This window comes from Ranitomeya imitator, chromosome 3 (assembly GCF_032444005.1).
Source record: "Ranitomeya imitator isolate aRanImi1 chromosome 3, aRanImi1.pri, whole genome shotgun sequence".
NCBI lineage: Eukaryota > Metazoa > Chordata > Amphibia > Anura > Dendrobatidae > Ranitomeya > Ranitomeya imitator.
This window is the reverse complement of record NC_091284.1, coordinates 444,913,831-444,937,963: the sequence shown is the minus strand read 5'-3', so window position 1 is coordinate 444,937,963 and position 24,133 is coordinate 444,913,831. Positions and strand designations below refer to the sequence as shown.

At 42.3% G+C, this 24,133-nt stretch overlaps 1 protein-coding gene across 2 annotated transcripts in view; it reads left to right on the top strand.

Moving 5' to 3' along the window:
* TLCD3A (TLC domain containing 3A) overlaps positions 1 to 12,270 on the top strand; it is an 88,570-nt gene extending 76,300 nt beyond the window's left edge. Inside the window, exons 3-5 of one of the 2 annotated variants that reach the window (XM_069757370.1) lie at positions 1,143 to 1,359; positions 6,409 to 6,504; positions 9,696 to 12,270. In XM_069757370.1, coding sequence (XP_069613471.1) covers positions 1,143 to 1,359; positions 6,409 to 6,504; positions 9,696 to 9,965 — 583 coding nt within the window. In that variant the 3' untranslated portion in view covers positions 9,966 to 12,270. The remainder of the gene's footprint in view (positions 1 to 1,142; positions 1,360 to 6,408; positions 6,505 to 9,695) is intronic. The other variant, XM_069757371.1, reaches the window with a different exon arrangement.
* The last annotated feature ends 11,863 nt before the right edge of the window (positions 12,271 to 24,133 follow it).

The window sequence follows — 24,133 nt, the reverse complement described above, 5'->3', positions numbered from 1 at the left end:
TTCCATGGCTCCTCTTCCCTCATATCCCATGACTCCTCTTCCCTCATATCCCATGGCTCCTCTTCCCTCATATCCCATGGCTCCTCTTCCCTCATATCCCATGGCTCCTCTTCCCTCATATTCCATGGCTCCTCTTCCCTCATATCCCATGACTCCTCTTCCCTCACATTCCATGGCTCCTCTTCCCTCATATTCCATGACTCCTCTTCCCTCATATTCCATGGCTCTGCCTCCCTCACATTCCATGGCTCCTCTTCCCTCATATCCCATGTCTCCTCTTCCCTCATATTCCATGGCTCCTCTTCCCTCATATTCCATGGCTCCTCTTCCCTCATATTCCATGGCTCCGCCTCCCTCACATTCCATGGCTCCGCCTCCCTCATATTCCATGCCCCCCTCCCTCATATTTCCATTTCATTCCTCTCTTCCCTCATATTTTGGCCTCTGCACAAATGTAGCATGTCTGATACTCAGACTGCAGCAGCCCTGTACTTACCAGCGGATGAAGTCACCGCCACGCTTCTATTGTCGCTGCTCCTCCTGTCCACGATCTTCACTGCTGCCTTCTCCTCTGGTCTCCGCTCCTTGCCCTCCTCTCAACCCAGAACATATAATGCCGGAAGTGAACAGTACAGCTTCCGGATACTGCTCCTGGTAACAGAGGGTAAATGGAGCATAAAATGGCGCCTGGCCACACCTACAACTGTGAATTGGGCAGCCACAGCTGATGTGGATACAGTGATCAAGAGAGGGTCGTCGTCCGACCACTGTCTCCTGTGCCTTGGGGCAGCTGTATTTGCAGACAGTAAGTGCCATGTAGCGACTCTTACACACCTGGAAAGTAAAATGGCAGCCCCCAGTGCCTGCATTAAAATTATATATTAAAAACCCATAAATATAATTTAATAGAACATAGGTTAAAACAACTTATGTGATTTTTTTTATTTTTTAAATAATAAAAAAGTGGCACCTCACCTTTAATCAAGTTATCAAGGAAGTCTGTTAGTCCAGCAGTTTGTTTTCTACAAAGAAGTACAAGATAATAGAACGTCTTATGAAAACAAATAACTGGACATGAAATATTCAATTCTGAGTATTCAGAGGATAAAAGTATTCACTGATACTGTATTTTTTACCCACAGACACTGGCTGGCTACAGCATATATATGGTTTGTAATCCCGTACATGGTGTACGACACATATGCAATGTATCTTCGCCATTGGTTTAAGTGTAAAGACAGCAAAGTCTTAAATGGGAACGACCACTTTTCTGCTGCAATCAACAGTCTTCTGAAGAAGGAATTCCTAATGCTTGTCCATCACATATCGATCCTGACCATCCTTGTGCCAATTGGACTGGTAAGTGCCCCAAACAGGAGAACTGACTGTGTTCATTTATGGTAGTATGCCATTGTCGTAATAGCAGAAAATGTGAAAGAAACGTTTCATTGCATTATTTTTCCCCAAAATCGGTGTCATTCTTGTCCATTGGCTGTATGTGGTTCTAAATGGGACTAAGCTATAACCCCACACACAACCCATGGACATTAGTGGTGCTGTTTGTGGTGCTGACATTTTTTTCAGTTGTATTAAACGCTTTTAATGAGGCTTTGCAGGCTTGTGCAAACCACTGTGTGACTGCTGAATCGCGACAGCATCCGGTGCGCACACTAACATAATTCCCCGTTCCTGCATACTTACGACCACATGCTGACTAATCTCGTCTGGCTTCTCTCCATGGAGGAGAATTGAGAAGAGCCCAGATGAGTCGAGTCTGCACATGACTGCAAGTATGCAAATACTGGGGAATCGTGACAGTGTGCCCACCACACGCTGTCAGCAGTCTGCAGTCATAGAGTCCCAAGGCCGCACAACCCTTTAAGCCAAGTTTCAAGTTGTGCTTGTTTTCTGTTCCCAGAGATCAATGCGCTGTGTAAGATCATTAGACAAGAACATGAGTGCATATTATTTATTTTTCTTACTTCTTTATTAATTTTCTAATTCTTATATAAGATTACTATCTATATCATTGTGGTACACTGTGTATGCATATGTGTGTGTGTGTATATATATATATATATATATATATATATATTATTTATTTATATAGCACCATTGATTCCATGGTGCTGTACATGAGAAGGGGTTACATACAAGTTACAGATAACACTTACAGTAAGCAAACTAACAATGACAGACTGATACAGAGGGGCGAGGACCCTGCCCTTGCAGGCTTACATTCTACAGGATTATGGAGAAGGAGACAGTAGGTTGAGGGTTGCAGGAGATCCGGTGTTGGTGAGGCGGTAGCTTCGGTAGTGATGAGGCAGCGGGGTCAGTGCAGGCTGTAGGCTTTCCTGAAGAGATGAGTTTTCAGGTTCCGTCTGAAGGATCCGAATGTGGTTGATAGTCGGACGTGTTGGGGCAAAGAATTCCAGAGGATGGGGGATATTCGGGAGAAGTCTTGGAGGCGGTTGGATGAAGAGCGAATACCGTATATTCTCGAGTATAAGCTGACCCGAGTATAAGCCGACCCCCCCCCCTAATTTTGCCACAAAAAAACTGGGAAAACTTAATGACTCGAGTATAAGCCTAGGGTGGAAAATGCAGCCGCTACCGGTAAATTTCAAAAATAAAAATAGATACCAATAAAAGTAAAATTAATTGAGACATCAGTAGGTTAAGTGTTTTTTGAATATCCATATTGAATCAGGAGCCCCATATAATGCTCCATACAGTTTATGATGGGCTCCATAAGATGCTCCATATTAAAATATGCCCCATATAATGCTGCACAAATGTTGATTATGACCCCATAAGATGCTCCATACAGACGTTCTACGCCCGGGTGGCGAGCATTTATATTGGTATATGGTCTCCATCCTTTCATGTGCTGCTCCATCCTGCGTTCCCATCCTGTCATGTGCTGCTCCATCATGCGTCCCCATCCTGTCATGAGCTGCTCCATCCTGCGCCCCCATCCTGTCATGTGCTGCTCCATCCTGCGCCCCCATCCTGTCATGTGCTGCACCCATCCTGCGCCCCCATTCTGTCATGTGCTGCTCCCATCCTGCTCCCCATTCTGACATGTGCTGCTCCCATCCTGCGCCCCCATTCTGACATGTGCTGCACCCATCCTGCGCCTCCATTCTGACATGTGCTACACCCATCCTGCGCCTCTATTCTGACATGTGCTGCACCCATCCTACGCCTCCATTCTGTCATTTGCTGCTCCCATCCTGCGCCCCCATCCTGTCATGTGCTGCTTCCATCCTGCACCCCCATTCTGTCATGTGCTGCTGCCATCCTGCGCCCCCGTTCTGTCATGTGCTACTGCCATCCTGCGCCTCCATTCTGACATGTGCTGCTCCCATCCTGCGCCCCCGTTCTGTCATGTGCTGCTGCCATCCTGCGCCCCTGTTCTGTCATGTGCTGCTGCCATCCTGCACCCCCGTTCTGTCATGTGCTGCCCTATTCTGTCATGTGCTGCTCCCATCCTGCGCCCCCGTTCTGTCATGTGCTGCTCCCATTCTGCGCCACCGTTCTGTAATTTGCTGCTCCCATCCATATGCCCCATACGCTGCTCTATAAAGGTTTATGGCCCCCATAAGATGCTCCATAGTATATGCCCCGTACACTGCTCCATTATGGTTGATGGCCCTCATAAGATACTCCATGGTATATGCCCCGTACACTGCTCCATTATGGTTGATGGCCCCCTTAACATGCTCCATTGTATTATATGCCCCGTACGCTGCTGCGATATGTAAAAAAAAAAAAAATAACATACTCACTTATCGTCGCTGGCCACCGAGTGCTGGGGTGCCTGAGCAGGCGGGGACACTGGTGCGCTGTGGGGGTCAGGTGCCGGTATCGCCGCTAGCTCAGGCCCCCGACACTTGCTATATTCACCTGGCCCTGATCCAGCGCTGCGTGCCGCTTCTTCCAGGTCCTCTGGCTGTGACTGTTCAGTCAGAGGGCGGCGCGCATTAAGCGCGTCATCGCGCCCTCTGAACTGTGAACGTCACAGCAGAGGACCCGGAACACGGAGCCGCACGCAGCGCTGGAACGGGGGACAGGTGAATATAATGCTTACCCTCCTGGCGCGTCCCTGCCTCTCCGTTGGAGATCGCGGTGTGCGTTCAGTGTTTACGCATACCGCAATCTCCTGCTTTATAGACTTGCGCAGTCTATGAAGGCTTCGGACAGAGTGACGCTCCCAGCGTTATATTATAGATATATATATATATATATATATATATATATATATATATATATATATATATATATATATATATATATATATATATATATATATATATATATATATATATATACGCATATATATATATATATATATATATATATATATATACATACATACAGTTATATGAATAAGTTTGGGCACCCCATTAATCTTAAGCTTAATGTTTTATAAAAAAAAAATTTTTTGCAACAGCTATTTCAGTTTCACATATCTAATAACTGTTGGACACAGTAATGTTTATGCCTTGAAATGAGGTTTATTGTACTAACAGAAAATGTGCAATCTGCATTCAAACAAAATTTGACAGGTGCATAAATTTGGGCACCCTTATCATTTTCTTGTTTTAAATACTCCTACCTACTTTTTACTGACTTACTAAAGCACTTTTTTTGGTTTTCTAACCTCATTGAGCTTTGAACTTCTAAAGCTACTTAAAGATGCCACTTACAAGTTGTTCTCCTGTTTGATTCTCCTCTGAAGAGTGGCATCATGGGCTCCTCAAAACAACAGTCTAATGATCTGAAAACAAAGATTATTCAACATAGTTGTTCAGGGGAAGGATACAAAAAGCTGTCTCAGAGATTTAGCCTGTCAAGTTCCACTGTGAGGAACATAGTAAGGAAATGGAAGAACACAGGTACAGTTCTTGTTAAGGCCAGAAGTGGCAGGCCAAGAAAAACATCAGAAAGGCAGAGAAGAAGAATGGTGAGATCAGTCAAGGACAATCCTCAGACCACCTCCAGAGAGCTGCAGCATCAACTTGCTGCAGATGGTGTCACTGTGCATCGGTCAACTATACAACGCACTTTGCACAAGGAGAAGCTGTATGGGAGAGTGATGCGAAAGAAGCCGTTTCTGCAAGCACGCCACAAACAGAGTCGGCTGAGGTATGCAAAAGCACATTTGGAGATGCCAATTTCTTTTTGGAAGAAGGTCCTGTCGACTGATGAAACCAAGATTGAGTTGTTTGGACATACAAAAAGGCGTTATGCATGGCGGCCAAAAAACACAGCATTCCAAGAAAAACACTTCCTACCCACAGTAAAATTTGGTGGAGGTTCCATCATGCTTTGGGGCTGTGTGGCCAATGCCGGCATCGGGAATCTTGTTAAAGTTGAGGGACACATGGATTCCTCTCAGTATCAGCAGATTCTTGACAATAATGTTCATGAATCAGTGACAAAGTTGAAGTTACGCAGGGGATGGATCTTTCAGCAAGACAATGGTCCAAAACACCGCTCCAAATCTACTCAGGCATTCATGCAGAGGAACAATTACACTGTTCTCGAATGGCCATCCCAGTCCCCAGACCTGAATATCATTGAACATCTGTGGGATCATTTGAAGAGGGCTGTCCATGCTCGGCGGCCATCAAACTTAACTGAACTGGAATTGTTTTGTAAAGAGGAATGGTCAAAAATACCTTCATCCAGGATCCATGAACTCATTAAAAGCTACAGGAAGCGACTAGAGGCTGTAATTTTTTGCAAAAGGAGGATCTACGAAATATTAATGTCACTTTTATGGTGGGGTGCCCATACTTATGCACCTGTCAAATTGTGTTTAAATGCAGATTGCACATTTTCTGTTAGTACAATAAACCTCATTTCAAGGCAGAAACATTACTGTGTCCAACAGTTATTAGATATATAAAACTTTAGCTGTTGCAAAAAAAACTATTTTTATAAAACATTAAGCTTAAGATTAATAAGGGTGCGCAAACTTTTTCATATAACATATATATATATATATATATATATGTATGTATATATATATATATATATATATATATATATATATATATATATATATAATCTGTGAAGTCATTAGCATGTCCAGGGTCTCCAATCTGGCCCATACAAGGGTCTTTTAGCTAATTATGTGACCACTACAGTATACTTGTAATATTGTGATGGACATTATGGTAACATTGAGGCATGAGGACATTCATCGAATACAAAATGTAAGCCCGGGTTTGTGCTCACTATACAAATCACCATGTAAATCCCAAATACCAGAAGCTGTAGTCTCATACTTGTCACAACACGCTGGCATACCAGGCATTTCTCCCCGCCAGGTCTTATACATCGCATATACTCATCTCAATGGTCTTTACAATTTTATTTGCTTATCTTTTGCAGTTTATTAGGGGAGATATTGGCGATTTTTATGTTGGCTGTCTCCTAGTTGCAGAACTGAGCACACCATTTGTATCACTTGGCAAACTTTTAATACAGGTAGGTGTCAGGGTTCAAGGAGTTAATCATACAATGACTACTGTCTTTTGAGCAATTTAAAATCCTCAAGCAGTTGCAGAGTCTTTTGCTTGAGGGGCCATAACTTGGCTCTATACTTTTAACCCTTAATTACAAGCTTCTTTTTTAATACATAATTACGATATTCTTTCTTTACATTTTGACAAACCGTTTTATTTTTACCAACATTGCTGCATGATATTTGCTGCATTTTATTATATTTTGGCCCTGTTAGGGGGTACTTAAACAGCATAGAAAGTACTGTAGTAAATTATTTTTAATTTTTTTGCGACGTAACAATAGAAAAGTATGATTTTTAGCCGTTTGTTTATACTGTTCTACGTTATACACTAAACCTTTTGAGTTAATGATGCAGATCATTGCACCTTGTGAATATAATATGTACTAATAATTATAAGTCTTTTGTTTTTATGTATTGTATGTGTATTAACCCCGGTGCTGTTTTCGTTTTTGCATTTTCGTTTTTCTATCTCCTCCTTCCCAGAGCCATAACCTTTTTTTTTTTTTTTTTTCCGTCAATATGGCAATATGAACGACACCATTGGTCTCACCATGTCGTGTACTAGAAAACGGGAAAAAAATTGCAAGTGCGGTGAAATTGCATAAAAGTGCAATCACACATTTGTTTTTTGTTTGGCTTTTTTGCTAGGTTCAGTAAATGCTAAAACTGACCTGCCATTATGATTCTCCAGGTTATTACGAGTTCAAAGACACCAAACATGTCTAGGTTAAGCTTTATCTAAGTGGTAAAAAAAATTCCAAACTTTGCTAAAAAAAAAATTGCGCAATTTTCCGATACCCTTATCTCCATTTTTCGTGATCTGGGGTCGGGTGAGGGCTTATTTTTTGTGTGCCGAGCTGATGTTTTTATTGATACCATTTTGGCGCAGATACAATCCTTTGATTGCCCGTTATTGCATTTTAATTCAATGTCGCGGCGATCAAAAAATGTAATTCTGGCGTTTTTAACTTTTTTCTCACTATGCCATTTAGGGATCAGGTTAATGCTTTCTTTTTATTGATAGATCTGGAGATTCTGAATGCGGCGATACCAAATATGTGTATGTTTGATTTTCTTTGTTTGTTCTATTTTGAATGGGGTGAAAGGGGGGTGATTTGAACATTATATATATATATATATATATATATATATATATATATATATATATATATATATATATATATATATATATTTCATATTTTTAAAAACATTTTTTTTTTTAACTTTTGCTGTGCTTCAATAGCCTCCATGGGAGGCTAGAAGCTGGCATAGCCTGATCGGTCCTGCTACATAGGGGTGATGCACAGGTCGCCCCTATGTAGCAAAATTACTGCATTGCTATGAGCGCTGAACACTGATTAGTGCTCATAGCAATCTGGTATCAACAACCATAGAGGTCTGCTGGAGACCTCTGGTTGTTATGCCGACGCACCGATGACCCCCGATCACGTGACAAGGGGGGGGGGTCAGTGGTGCGTGCATTTCCGGCCGGAAGCGCTTGTTAAAAGCTGCTGTCAGAGTTTGACAGCGGCATTTATCTAGTTAATAGGCACTGGTTGATCGAGATTCTGCCCGAGCCTATCGCAGGCACATGTCAGCTGTTCAAAACAGCTGACATGTCCCGGCTTGGATGCGGGCTTACCGCTGGAGTACATGGGTACTGCCACTGGACGTACTATTCCGTCTGATGGCAGAAAGGAGTTAAAATGCACTTATATGGTGTATTTATGTGTTTTTTTTTTGGGGGGGGAGGGTGAGGACATTTTTATTGCTTTAATTTGATTTTATTATATATCTTAAATGATATATCCCCTATGAACTCGTAAAATATCCCAATAGATAAATGACATTTATTTTATGATATAATTGTTACTGTAGCTGAGGCATTTATGCGAACCCCGATTACAGTGGATCAAATTCACTGTCCTGACGCAGGGCACTTACAGAGGTGATCTGGATCTGCCAAGACCCAGCAGCTTTGCTATAAAAGGCCGACCTTCGCATTCATGTGTTCACCGGGTCTAAGGCCGGGGTCACCCTTGTGAGTTCAATGCAGGAAAATCACTCGAGTCTCTCGCATTAAGTGCGGTACTGCCGCCGGCACTCAGGACCGCAGTGTTCAGCTGCATAGAAATACATGCTGCCGCAGACTCCGGTCCAGCACTCGCATTGAATTCGCAAGTATGACCCCGGCCTAATAGAAGCATCAGCACAGCAGGCATTGTAGCTATGTAGACTAGAAAAGGAGACCGAAATAGTAATAAACTGCTTCTGTCTTCCTCTTAGGGCTCTGGCTGTTTCTGATAGATTGCAGGACCATCAAGCTGTGTGCATACGGTGCTTTTAGGCAGCGTTTTTTCCACTCTGAAATGCGCCAAAAAGGCTAGGGAATCCTTATTCAAGCTAACTCAATGACAATCCTGAAGTGTTGTGCACATTATCAGTAATTTTCCTTTGAGAATTTCAGTGTGTTTTATTCTGCAGCATGTCAATTCTTTGTGCAGATTTGTAGCATTTTTTACCCATTGAATTCAGTTGAGTCAGTCAAATCCGCAGCAAGAGCGCAGGTATAAAAATGTTTGCGGATTTGCCGAGTTTTTACGGACTTCCTTTGGTGTTTGCCACGCTGTCATGTGTGACAGTGCGGGAAACACCAGCAGTTCTCATCAGCGGTAACATTACCGCGGGTAAGATTGTTACCGTCTGTCAGATGTCAGCGTGACCTCGCAGAGATACTGTAATCCGCGGTAAAAAGCTTACCGCAGTTCAGCAGGCATCAGCTGATGAGACTACTACTACCATCAGGCTATGTCTGCTGTCGCTTATAACAGTGATAGCAGACGCCCCTGATTGGATAAGTAGTCTCTCCTTAGCAGGCGCCTGTGCTCAAACTTAAAAATATAAATAAAATAAAGCATCTAAAATAAATCCAAATTCAAATAAAAAAACACATTACACTCACCTAATGCCAAATCACCTATGCCCTAGTCCCCTGTAAACTATATATAAGGGCTTATATAGTGTTTAGCATTTGTAAATGTAAAGTTATGCCATAATGTGATACTTTGAATGTAGGTTTAGTGACCCCCATAGGCGATACGTTTATTGTGACTGGCATTCATACTAATACAATGTATCTTATTTCCTACAGATGAACTTGCAGAACTCCTTATTGCACAAAGTGAACGGTGCTTTTGTCCTGCTCACATTTTTCGCCTGCCGTATCCTGCTGTTTCCTTTCATGTACCACGCCTACGGGAAGCAGTTTGGGATTCCACTATACAAAGTGCCCTTCAACATCCCCCTGCACTGCAACATTACAATGGGCACCATTATGGCCCCACAGATATATTGGTTTTGGCTTATTTGCCGGAAGGCCATGAGACTGTACAGCAATTCCGCCTCCAACAAGGACCGATAACGTTTAGTATATGAGCTGCGGCCGTGCTACATGGCTGGGTTCTTCCTGGAGTATGTAGAAGGGACTGGGCCACTACTCAGCGATTGTGTTACAGCCTCGCTACTCGCGTAGCAGTCCTTTACGTGGAGCTGTAGTCCAGGACAGGGACTACGCCATATGTATTGGAAGCCAAACATTATGGAGACTTGTTACAAGCTTCCACGCCACACAAACACTACATTTTAGCTACAAAAAGATGGTTGCTTAATAAATCACAATGTGATTTTCTACTGAATTGCACTAAATTTGTAATGGGTAATCCGAAGAGCCTCTTCTTTTTACGATAATGAAAGCACACGAATGTACATTATTATTTTCAGTAAGGATAAAACTACATTTTTCTGGATGAATAAGAAATAGTTTGCTCTACCGGAAGCAGTTTTTTTCCATTTGATAAGGGGATGGGAACGGCTTAGTCGTCCAGGACAGTTAATAGGTTCGGATGGTAAATAATTTACAATTGTCATTGGCTGTAAAATGGAGAAAGCTAAACAAATCCCGTCTGATTCTATGTAGGATGTGTTTGGTTGGGATTTTATAGCAGGTGACAAAATCATGTACTTGTTTTTAATTAGTTCGGAAGTGGTGATCCAATTGTACACTGCGGGCTTTGGGCAATAATCTAATGGTTTTGTTAAAATGTGACTTCATTAATATGTTAATTTCTAAACCTGTTTTAATGTAATATGAACCTATGAACTTTGGTCAGTAACTAAAATGACCATACACTTTGCATAGTATTTACAAGAGCTTGCCGTACGTGCAAAAAATATTAATTTGTTACTGTTTTATCATCTGAAAATGTTGTGATACTGAAGACTGATGGCTGATTTCAGCAATAGGAAGTACTTCTAAAAGGTGTATATATTATACACTGCCCCCTCAGGCCTGCAGTCAGCAGTGCAGGTCATCGGTTTGGCCAGAGTGCCCTTTAAAGAGCTGTTGCGGCCTCCTTCCTGCTCTATTTAAAAATCCGTGTTAAAAAGAGAACCCATGGGTCACATGTACTCATATTTGGGAAGTCCTAAAATGTGCCCAATTTTCTCACAAAGGCTCGTGCTGGATGATTTGGGGCATCTTAGACACGCTACAGCACATATGGGTTCATCTGAATCGCACTAATATACTTCAAATTACCTCTTGTCGGGCAAGTTGCAAATAGTGTTAAAATCAAATTTCGCTTTAAAAATGTCCCCATGTGCAGTATATAAAAATACAAAAGAACACCCAATGACCTGATTTCCAGCAGTTACAAATAATCATTTTACTACAATGGGCCTAATAATTGTAGTTAATTAGTTAATAGGTATTTCCATCTTTAAACGCAATTTGACAGATTTTGCTATGTAACCTGAGAGCACCATGATATAGGGCCTGAGACAGTAATTCCAATGATGAGTCACTTATTAGGCTGTGTTGCTTTTTCAATAAAATGAGTATTTTATCAATAGGAGATTATCACTACAGAAAATCTGGCCTTGTGCATCCTAGTCCAACCCTGCTTTAACCACTGATTACCAGATTTCTGTTAATTAGTGGTTATGGATGGGGTAATACACAGATCAGGATTGTGAGCACTGCTACATCTGCAGCAAGCAAAAGCTGATTGTATCAAAATGACAACATGCAGACCAGCATGTGACACATCACTGGAATCGAGGTCTCTGCCCCTATATTATGCTGCTCTTAGAGTACATATCAAAAATCTGATTACAGATTCTATTTCATATTTTATGTACATACAGTTTGATTACTTTGTTATATTGATCCTGGATTACGGCTTGTAGAATATGTCTGCGCTGCTGGTTTTCTTTAGAAACAGGGGATGGACAGACACCCCTAACAGAGCTCCAATAATGAAGTGGCGCAGTTCGCATTCCGCATATCATTATTGTACTATCTGGTGTAAAGATGATATTTTCCAGAATACAAATGGCTAGAGCAAGCTCCGTACAGACATTCAGCCAGGAAGAAATTCTGTGAGATTTCAGCTTTCAGTCCTGCTGAATTGTGAATGCAGCTCTGGAGTGTCATCCTGGCCGTAAATCAGGATCAGTACAAGAGAAGTAATGCAATGTGTGTACTCAATGACATGTAAGCTGCAAAAATGTGTTTATAGGTGAAATATACTGTAACAAGTGGGGTTGGTGGTCATAATCTTTACCTTTGCAGCCATCTTTAGAGACAGGGCTTAGGGCGGTTACATTTTTAGTCCATATTTTAACCACTTTTTTTTTCCCTACAAAATAAAAATGTTGTAATACTGCCTGTTTTCAGCGAAATAAGTAAAAAGACAATTGTATGAATGTGCTGTAGATCACAACCAGTAGTTTCTGACAACAAGATAAAAGTGGGGTCTGATCCTGGTGTCCGGAATAACTATTGTTCAGTTGTCATTATGAAATCCTTTTTTAAAAGCCAATAATCCTGAATATTATTCACTTATCCACTGTATTCTTTCATGTACTGGTATATATGGACTAATATATTTTTTATAGGTGAATATGTATATTTAGATATTTATGATATAGAAAGATCGATTTATTTATAGGTGACTTAGTTACGTTGTTTGATACCATTGACAACACAAAATGCAGTAAACTAGTTCGGATTCCCTGAGTAATAGCGCAGGACATCTTGTGTGATAAATGACAGAACGCAGATGCACTCTTAGGCATCTAAGATTGAGAATTTTGCAGAAATAGGTAGAAAAAAAAAATTCTACTCCAAGTACTCCGAAAGCATAAGGGCTGATTCAGACGTTCGATTTTCTGTAGGAGATCAGAGTGTGGCTGACTGACATCAGATTTTCTTGCACGTGGAGAAACAATTTTCACGGACTCATTGACTTACGTTGGCATTTTTGAGCCCTCTGATCAAAATCGGTATGTCGCCATTTTCATTTGCGAAAAATCACCGTCATGTAAATGGCTCCTTCTTTAAGGAGTTGCTACCTCTGCTTAAAGGGAACCCATTATTAGTGACACTGCTACTGTGCAAGTACAGAATAATGTAGTGTAAAACAATATAAAAGATCCCTACCACAGCGCCATCTGTTGCACCGTTATTATCTTTGCTGCTCATCCTGCCTCCCATCACCTCTGCTCTCCACTCTCAATCAAGAGACAAAAGGCAGTGCTGGCGAGAAGAAGCGAAGTGGAAGTGCACCAATACGCCCAAAAGCGAACCGAATTTGCATATCAATGAAATTTGAATAACGGTGAAATAAATGGCGCTATAATAGGCATCTTCCATAATATATTACACTGCCGTATCCCGCATTACCGTTTCTTGTGAAGGTTAGTGTTAATGACAGATTCCCTTTGAACCATCTGCCCAATATATGACTGACCCAAGGGAAGCAATCGCTAATGCATACTTAACACGTCAGCATTTTTTAATTGTTCCCAGATTGCGTTTTACATTGTCTTTTTATGGCAGTTTGTTTTCATGTTAAGTAGAAAACTTATTTAACGCACAGTTTCTATTGGGCACATATGAATACTCCGTCTGCCATAATTTTACCGTTACATTCAACTAAACACGTTTATTGTGTAATAAATCTACTATTTTTCCTCCGCTCTAATGTGGAGTTATAGAAATGTATTTTAAATAAATGAATAAATAATTATATTTTGTCTGTTATCCTGTGGTAAAGGGCAGGAAGCTATACATATCTATGTGCTGACTTTATTCGGTGGCACTGCACTTCTAATGGAGCACCCTGGGCAAAGCTGGTGGCTTCACAATTTGCAATTTGCTTCATTAACCCCTTAAGCCCCAAGGGTGGTTTGCACGTTAATGACCAGGCCAATTTTTACAATTCTGACCACTGTCCCTTTATGAGGTTATAACTCTGGAACGCTTCAACGGATCCCAGTGATTCTGACATTGTTTTCTCGGGACATATTGTACTTCATGATAGTGGTAAAATTTCTTTGATATTACCTGCGTTTATTTGTGAAAAAAACGGAAATTTGGCGAAAATTTTGAATATTTCGCAATTTTCCAACTTTGAATTTTTATGCAATTAAATCACAGAGATATGTCACACAAAATACTTAATAAGTAACATTTCCCACATGTCTATTTTACATCAGCACAATTTTGGAACCAAAATTTTTTTTGTTAGGGAGTTATAAGGGTTAAAAGTTGACCAGCAATTTCTCATTTTTACAACACCATTTTTTTTTCGCGACCACATCTCATTTTAAGTCATTTTGAGGGGTCTATATGATAGAAAATACCCAAGTGTGACACCATTCTAAAAACTGCACCCCTCAAGGTGCTCAAAACCATATTCAAGAAGTTTATTAACCCTTCTGGTGCTTCACAGGAATTTTTGGAATGTTTAAATAAAAATGAACATTTAACTTTTTTTCACAAAAAATTTACTTCAGCTCCAATTTGTTTTATTTTACCAAGGGTAACAGGAGAAAATGGACCCCAAAAGTTGTTGTACAATTTGTCCTGAGTACGCCGATACCCCATATGTGGGGGTAAACCACTGTTTGGGCGCATGACAGAGCTCAGAAGCGAAGGAGCGCCATTTGACTTTTCAATGCAAAATTGACTGGAATTGAGATGGGACGCCATGTTGCGTTTGGGGAGCCCGTGATGTACCTAAACATTGAAACCCCCCACAAGTGACACCATTTTGGAAAGTAGACCCCCTAAGGAACTTATCTAGAGGTGTGGTGAGCACTTTGACCCACCAAGTGCTTCACAGAAGTTTATAATGCAGAACCGTAAAAGTAAAAAATCATATTTTTTCACAAAAATTATCTTTTCACCCCCAATTTTTTATTTTCCCAAGGGTAAGAGAAGAAATTGGACCCCAAAAGTTGTTGTACAATTTGTCCTGAGTACGCTGATACCCCATATGTGGGGGTAAACCACTGTTTGGGCGCATGGGAGAGCTCGGAAGGGAAGTAGCGCCGTTTGACTTTTCAATGCAAAATTGACAGGAATTGAGATGGGACCCCATGTTGCGTTTGGAGAGCCACTGATGTGCCTAAACATTGAAACCCCCCACAAGTGACACCATTTTGGAAAGTAGACCCCCTAAGAAACTTATCTAGATGTGTTTTGAGCGCTTTGACCCACCAAGGGCTTCACAGAAGTTTATAATGCAGAGCTGTAAATATAAAACAAAAATTTTTTCCCACAAAAATTATTTTTTTAGCCCCCAGTTTTGTATTTTCCCGAGGGTAGCAGGAGAAATTGGACCCCAAAAGTTGTTGTCCAATTTGTCCTGAGTGCGCTGATACCACATATGTGGGGGGGAACCACCGTTTGGACGCATGGAAGGGCTCGGAAGGGAAGGAGCGCCATTTGGAATGCAAACTTAGATGGAATGGTCTGCAGGCGTCACATTGCGTTTGCAGAGCCCCTAATGTACCTAAACAGTAGAAACCCCCCACAAGTGACACCATGTTGGAAAGTAGACCCCCCAAGGAACTTATCTAGATGTGTTGTAAGAACTTTGAACCCCCAAGTGTTTCACTACAGTTTATAACGCAGAGCCGTGAAAATAAAAAATCTTTTTTTTCCCACAAAAATTATTTTTTAGCCCCCAGTTTTGTATTTTCCCAAGGGTAACAGGATAAATTGGACCACAAAGGTTGTTGTCCTATTTGTCCTGAGTATGCTGATACCCCATATGTTGGGGTAAACCCCTGTTTGGGCACACGGGAGAGCTCGGAAGGGAAGGACCACTGTTTTACTTTTTCAACGCAGAATTGGCTGGAATTGAGATTGGACGCCATGTCGCGTTTGGAGAGCCCCTGATGTGCCTAAACAGTGGAAACCCCCCAATTATAACTGAAACCCTAATCCAAACACACCCATAACCCTAATCCCAACAGTAACCCTAACCACACCTCTAACCCTGACACACCCCTAACCCCAATCCCAACCCTATTCCCAACCGTAAATGTAATCTAAACCCTAATTGTAACTTTAGCCCCAACCCTAACCCTAACTTTAGCCCCAACCCTAACGGTAGCCTTAACCCCAGCCCCAACCCTAGCCCTAACCCTAGCCCCAACCCTAGCCCCAACCCTAGACCTAACCCTAGCCCTAGCCCCAACCCTAGCCCTAACCCTAGCCCTAATGGGAAAATGGAAATAAATACATTTTTTTTATTTTTCCCTAACTAAGGGGGTGATGAAGGGGGGTTTGATTTACTTTTATAGCGGGTTTTTTAGCGGATTTTTATGATTGGCAGCCGTCACACACTGAAAGACGCTTTTTATTGCAAAAAATATTTTTTGCGTTACCACATTTTGAGAGCTATAAATTTTCCATATTTTGGTCCACAGAGTCATGTGAGGTCTTGTTTTTTGCGGGACGAGTTGAAGTTTTTATTGGTAACATTTTTGGGCACGTCACATTTTTTGATCGCTTTTTATTCCGATTTTTGTGAGGCAGAATGAACAAAAACCAGCTATTCGTGAATTTCTTTTGGGGGAGGCGTTTATACCGTTCCGCGTTTGGTAAAATTGATAAAGCAGTTTTATTCTTCGGGTCAGTACGATTACAGCGATACCTCATTTATATTATTTTTTTATGTTTTGGCGCTTTTATACGATAAAAACTATTTTATAGAAAAAATAATTATTTTTGCATCGCTTTATTCTGAGGACTATAACTTTTTTATTTTTTTGCTGATCATGATGTATGGCAGCTCGTTTTTTGCGGGACAAGATGACGCTTTCAGCGGTACCATGGTTATTTATATCTGTCTTTTTGATCGCGTGTTATTCCACTTTTTGTTCGGCGGTATGATAATAAAGCGTTGTTTTTGCCTCGTTTTTTTTCTTACGGTGTTTACTGAAGGGGTTAACTAGTGGGCCAGTTTTATAGGTCGGGTCGTTACGGACGCGGCGATACTAAATATGTGTACTTTTATTGTTTGTTTGTTTTTTATTTAGATAAAGAAATGTATTTATGGGAATATTTTTTTTTTTTTTTCATTATTTTGGAATATTTTTTTTAATTTTTTTTTACACATTTGGAAATTTTTTTTTTAACTTTTTAACTTTGCCCCAGGGGGGGACATCACAGATCGATGATCTGACAGTTTGCACAGCACTCTGTCAGATCACCGATCTGATAGAAGTGCAGGCTGCTTCACAGTGCCTGCTCTGAGCAGGCTTCTGTGAAGCCACCTCCCTCCCTGCAGGACCCGGATCCGCGGCCATCTTGGATCCGGGCCTGGAAGATGCAGGGAGGGAGGTAAGACCCTCGCAGCAACGCGATCACTTCCCTGCGGGAAGCTTCCCTATACCACCGGCACATCGCGATCATCTTTGATCGCGGTGTGCCGGGGGTTAATGTGCCGGGAGCGGTCCGTGACCGCTCCTGGCACACAGTGCCGGATGTCAGCTGCGATAGGCAGCTGACACCCGGCCGCGATCGGCCGCGCTCCCCCCGTGAGCGCGGCCGATCGCATATGACGTACTATCCCGTCACTGGGAATTAAGTCCTAGGGCACCTCGACGGGATAGTACGTCATATGGGATAAAGGGGTTAAAGTCCTTGGTGACGGCACCAAATAGAATAAGCAAATGGGAGCCCTGTTCTCCGTATAACAGAGGATCCTATAGGTACGAATTCCAACCACTATGCATTTATGGCATATCCTGTGGATAAACCATCAATGTGTAATACGACTGTACCACTTTACGGCCTTATTCATGCATTAGCAAAAAAATAAAAAGGTTTTTCATTGGTGTGCTAAATCCATTTTTGGTCCGTTTTCTATTATTCAAAACTCATTGCTAGAGGTTGCCGAAGCTTCTCCTGGCAACCAGTCAGTGAAAAAGTGACAGTAAATTGATGCCATTAGCATACTGGTGGTTTTATTTCAATTCTGTCTTCAAAGAGGTCTAAAGTAGAAATTTGTTTTGAGGTTATTTTTATGCACTCTTCAGTCAGAAAAAAACACTGAAAATAAACATGATGTCATTAGCGCCATATAGCATTATGTGTCAGTGGAAGAAAAACTGACAGCACACAGACGACAAACAGTGATGTGTGAATAAAGCCTGAATATATTCCATCTAGGGGCATGATAGATATTTCTGTTTAAGACCAAAAAGATTTCAAAGTTGTTTGACCAAGTTTTTAAGTTCTCCTCTAATGGTAGGATGGAGCAGAGGCAAATAAAGAGAGGGTGATCATGTGCACCTCCAGAACATTCATTCTCTATTGGACTGCTGAATATGGCCAAGAACAGTGCTCACCTCTCTCTGAAAGACCACTTGAGAATGAATAGAGCAGAGGTGTACATCATCACCCGCTGTTTCTTTCGGACTAACCTCTGTAAAGCCCTGTCCTTAGGGTCATTTGTGTTCTAGCTAGTAAACCCTCCAGGAATTAGCAAGTTATTCATGAAGACCATCGATTTTCTAGATGTCCTGATGGGGGCGGGGGGAGTGTTGGAGTTAGACGCGCCTGATTCTTGAAGAGGTACATGCTTCTTTACGAATCAGGAGCGTCTGACGAGAGGCGTGCATCTCCACGTGCCACGCCAGTAATTTTACTTCATGTAGAAAAGCCGCGGAGACACCATCACGTGTTTCTCAACGCAAGCAATAAATAGCCAGGTCTTTCACCAGGAAGGAATAACCACGGGAAGGGCAGCATCCAAAAAGGAAACCCACCTATGCCAAAACATGGTATCCATCCACAGACAGCTGTTTCGGGGTATTTGCCCCTCATCAGTGTGGAGTAGGAAACTGGCTATTAGGAGCAGTGCCTAGTAAAAGGACTATAAACATAAGGATGAATGACCTCGGGGAGATCAAAACATCCAACACCGCGGAGACACCATCACGTGTTTCTCAACGCAATGATCCAGAACACTGCCCCCATCCCTTATGGGAAATATGCAAATGCATGTAGAAAAGCCGCGGAGACACCATCACGTGTTTCTCAACGCAAGCAATAAATAGCCAGGTCTTTCACCGGGAAGGAACAACCACGGGAAGGGCAGCATCCAAAAAGGAAAACCACCTATGCCAAAACATGGTATCCATCCACAGACAGCTGTTTCAGGGTATTTGCCCCTCATCAGTGTGGAGTAGGAAACTGGCTATTAGGAGCAGTGCCTAGTAAAAGGACTATAAACATAAGGAGGAATAACCTCGGGGAGATCAAAACATCCAACACCGCGGAGACACCATGATGAGAAACACGTGATGGTGTCTCTGCGGTGTTGGATGTTTTGATCTCCCCGAGGTCATTCATCCTTATGTTTATAGTAATTTTACTTCAGTCAGTAAGATTTCTGGCAGAAGGAACGTCACAGCTCATCATGAGCCCCATCTCATCCAATCACCACCCATTGGCATAACTGGAAGAAACTGGCATGAAGATGCCAAAAGTCTCAACATTTTTGAGCAACTTTGAGTTGTGCAAAAATTTTGCATCTTTTCAGAGCAATTTAAACCAGAATTTTGCCTAAATTACTTTGATGAATTGGGGCTAAAGTTCTAAATTTGTACTTGGCAATCTTTTTTTTTTTTTTTTTTTTAGGTGACTGTTTTATTGCCACAATTTTTAGTCATAATGTATCAAAATGTCCTTTGTTCAGATGGTTTAAAACTTTGGACGATTACCAGTACTTCTTACTTATGATTTATAGTTACACGCTGTACTTTTTGCAAATTTTTGGTGCAGGTTCCACACAAATGAATTTCAGGTCTGTATTCTCATAAAGGAGTGTCTCACGTCAAGAATATCTAATCAGGGCATAGGTCTGATATAAAACAAAGTCACTTAAATAGGGTCGCCATCTGTGTGCCATAACAGAGAGCCCCATTGTAACCTGGCGATTCTTTGAATGTCCATAAAAGATGCCATGTCTGCTAAATACCAGTACAACATCTTTCTTGAGAATCGGTCCCCATCTGGTGTCACTGGGATTGGAGAGTTGGCATATGCTGTGGGTATTCCAAATGTTTGAGATGTGCTTTAACCTAAAGGATCCATTTAGGATTTGTAGAAAATGTTCTACACACTCAATAAACAATTTTCTCTCCTGTTAGCATGATGCGTTGTGGTTTTGTGTTACTATTGTTCCTCATGCCATTAAGTATTTACAGTCTCTTACGCTTTCACAGAAATCTCATGTACCTTTTATCCCCACCCTTGTGTCTTTCTTTGATACCCAGGCAATCTTTTGTTCTTGTTTGCATTGCCGCAATATAAACAGGATATTGGCACAGCCTTTATACAGAATGATACAGGGTGCAATACATTTTCTTTTAGTGGAACCCTGTCTGTTTGAAAAGCTATGAGCTTCCAGTGCCACATACTTGTAGATTCCTTAGCACCTTTGCCAATTTTCTATGCTTTGTGTAACATAAATTGTATATTTGCTCTTCTGAACTGAAACAGTGTGACATTGTATAAATCATAATGTTACCCAAGGGACTTGGACAATCAAGACGAGACTTGAAATAAGCTGCTTTTGGAATGATTCCATTAGATGGGGGATTCAAGTTGTTAACCCATTATCTACCAATGTCCTGTTTCTAGGACGCCTAATCGTTTGCTTCTAGCAACTAAGATTTTATAATTCGGTCCAATTTTTTGTGTTGTGTTTGTAAAATGATTGTTTTCAAAATAGGAAATCATGTCATTGTCATTTTTAATTGAATACTAGAACGCCCTTTTCTGAAAAATCCGTACTTGTAAAAATGTTGCAAATTATATTTCTGATTCATTAGGACCCAAATCATTAAAAATCTGTAATTAAAAAAAATAAATAAAATGAAAATGGCTAATTTGGCAAGTAATGGGTTAAGAGGCCACCAATCGTTGAAGACAACCTGTTTAAAGGAGTTGTATGGACTTGGGGTATATAGAGTTACTGCGCTCTGTGAGGATTATCTGGTGCCGCGAATGGGCTGTCATGTGACTTCAAGTAGGAGATTTGTAAAATTCTCTTGCCACATTCTGACTAGACATGTCCAGTCTCACTCAATGTACTTGCATTGAGCAATGCCTTGTGAGTCTAGTCGGCACATGACTGCATGTATGCTAATCACATACTTGCAGCGATGCGCCTGGTATTGGAGAATACGCACAGTGTGCTGTGTGCACAATGTGAGGATTTACAAGTCTACAGTCACATAGAGGGACTATAGACTTGTACCCTAAGGAATGGAAGACAAATTCAGATGATTCAGGCTATGATAGCACATTTATGCCACGCAGGCTGCTCACAGCATCACAAGCAACCTGCAGACTGGTGTTATCATATTAAAAAACTGCTCATAGGGCACTTCAGATAAATTGCCTTACCACTGATTCCAAGACCAAATCAATGTAATGCTGAGCTGTTACTCTACCTAGAATAGAGAAGTCTGACTCCTGTACATTATGCCATCATAAATGCGGACAACGTCATGAAAAGGCCTTGATGAGGGAATATTACATTGGTCCGCTTAAAAGTCTACCAAAAGAATGATCAGAGTTCCCCAACTCCAACCTGTAGTGTTTGAACAGAGCTTCTGTTTATTTCTACATTTTTTAATCACCCCTTCGCAAAATGAAGTAGCTAAGTTTCTAGAAGAATGGGCTCTGAGGTTCTGAGGGTGAACTTGACCACAAAAATGTGTAGACAAATTTGACCCAGCTAGCTAAGGGAGGCTTTTTAGCTGCCTTGCCCCGTTTAGGCCTTGAAAAAGTACAAACACTGAAGAAGAATTTCTCCAAGTGGCTGTTGATCCCAAGTATTGGAGGAGATATCCCCTAACATCTAAGGCTAGCTTCTCACTAGCGTTCGGCAGGGCTGCAGTCTTCTTCCTCCGTGAAGCCCCGCCCACTGCCGCACTTCTTCCTTCAGCTCCGCCTACGTCTGCATGCGTCCTGCGTACCCTATCTTTAACATCGGGTACAAAGGCTATGTGGATGCGTCCGCATGCGTCGTTTTGAAGCTTCGCTGACCGCAACAAAATACAACATGTTGCGTTTGACGCAGGTAGGCGCAGCGTCAAGACGACGCATGCGGAGGCATCCGCATAGCCTGTGTACCCAATGTTAAAGATAGGCTACGCAGGATGCATGCAGACGTAGGCGGAGCTGAAGGAAGAGGTGCGGCAGTGGGCGGGGACTCACGGAGGAAGAAGGCTTTCGTCCGCAACCCTGCGGAAAGCTAGTGTGAAAAAGAAAAAACTGCTCCCCACTCTCCTCCCCCTGAAACTTTTGATTTTCCCCACAAAACGAAGAAAGAACAATCTCCTGGAACCTATGAAATGTAGAAACTACCCTGCGGTGAAAGGTGAGGTTTATTAATTAGCTTTTCTGGAGGAAAAGTAATGAATGGAGGGTTGATAGAAATACCATGCAATTCACAGATTATTTTAGCCGAGAAAAGGGCCACCAACAGGACAGTTTTAAGAGTTAGAGCTCTAATAGAGGCAGAAAAAAACCCATTACATTTAAAGGGACCCTGTCACCCCCAAAATCGAGGGTGAGCTATGCCCACCAGCATCAGGGGCTTATCTACACAGGGGCGGATTATAATAGGGTCAATCTGGGCGGTAGCCCAGGGCCCAGTAGTGTGGGGGGGCCCTGGGCTACCGCTCAGATTGCCTGCCGCCATCAGGGCATTACTGCCCTGACTGGCATATGGGCCCGGTGAGCAGAGGGGTCTCATCTGCTCACCGGGCTCCTAACGGCGCTGCGGCAGTTAAACGCTATTGATGTGCGGGCGCGTGCCTGCACGTCAATAGTTAACAACCGGAGGCTGGCAACTGACAGCCACAGCGCGCACGTCGCCGGCGTCTGATGTCATTGTCAGTCGCCGGCAAGTGCGTGCTTCAGCTGCGAGGAGAGAGCTTCACCGAATGAGTGTGGACAGGTGAGGAGAACTTTTTATTTATTGCGAACGGCAATCCAGGGGGCCCGGGCCAGTATGCTGGATACTGTGGGCAGTATGCTGGACACACTGGGGGCAATATGCTGGACACACTGGGGCCTGAATGCTGGAGACACTGGGGCAGTTTGCTGGACACACTTGGGGCAATATGCTGGACACACTGGGGGCAATATGCTGGAGACACAGGGGCAGAATGCTGGACAAATGGGGCAATATGCTGGAGACACGGGGCAATATGCTGGACACACTGGGGGCAGAGATGCTGGACACGGGGCAAGATGCTGGACACACTGGGGGCAGGATGCTAGACACTGGAGGCAGAGATGCTGGACACATTGGGGGCAGAGATGCTGGACACGGGGGGCAGAGATGCTGGACACACTGGGGGCAGGATGCTGGACACACTGGGGCAGGACTGGAGACAGATGGGGCAGGATTGGAGACATGGGCAGAATGTAGATATGGGGCATGATTGGAGACACGGGACAGAATGAAAGACATGGGGCAGGATTGGAGACAGATCGTGCAGGATCATGGGGCGGAATGGATACGATGGAGACTGATGGGGCAGGATGGGGAGATCATATGGGGCAGAATGGATACTCATGAGGTCAGGATGGGAGAACATATGGCTGGAGCCAGTAATGAGATACACTGGGCCAGGATGGGGGATATTATTACCATAGGGGCTAATTAAGGGATATTATTACTGCAGTGATGTATTTATTTTATTTTTTGAGGACACTGTTTTAAATAGGGGGGTGGTCCTGTTACTGTGTAGAGTGACACTATGTTGCCTCTTTTCGTCATGTGGTGTAATGTAGAAGTTGGGAAAAATTAAGTAATGTGTTCTGCAAGCGGAGCTCGAGATAACTTATTTCCTGCAGAGACGAGTCCTGGCTAGATGAAGTGATGGCGGTCTGTGCTGGATGAAAGATGAAGGACTTCACCTAGAGACGTCACTGGTGAGTCAGTGTTACCTATACACTGACACTGTACACTGTATACTATATACAGAGCTCCTGTGTATAATGTCACCGGTGATCACTGTATTACCTCTACACAGACACTGCATACTAAGTACAGATCTCCTGTGAATACTGCCACTTATGGTGATAGAATTGTTTTTTTTTTTTTTTGTTCTTTTTTGTTTTTCCTTCCTAACTGATGGGTAAATTGACTAGATGAATGGATGTTTGACAGGTTATAGTTTCACACAGAAACTATTTTTCTG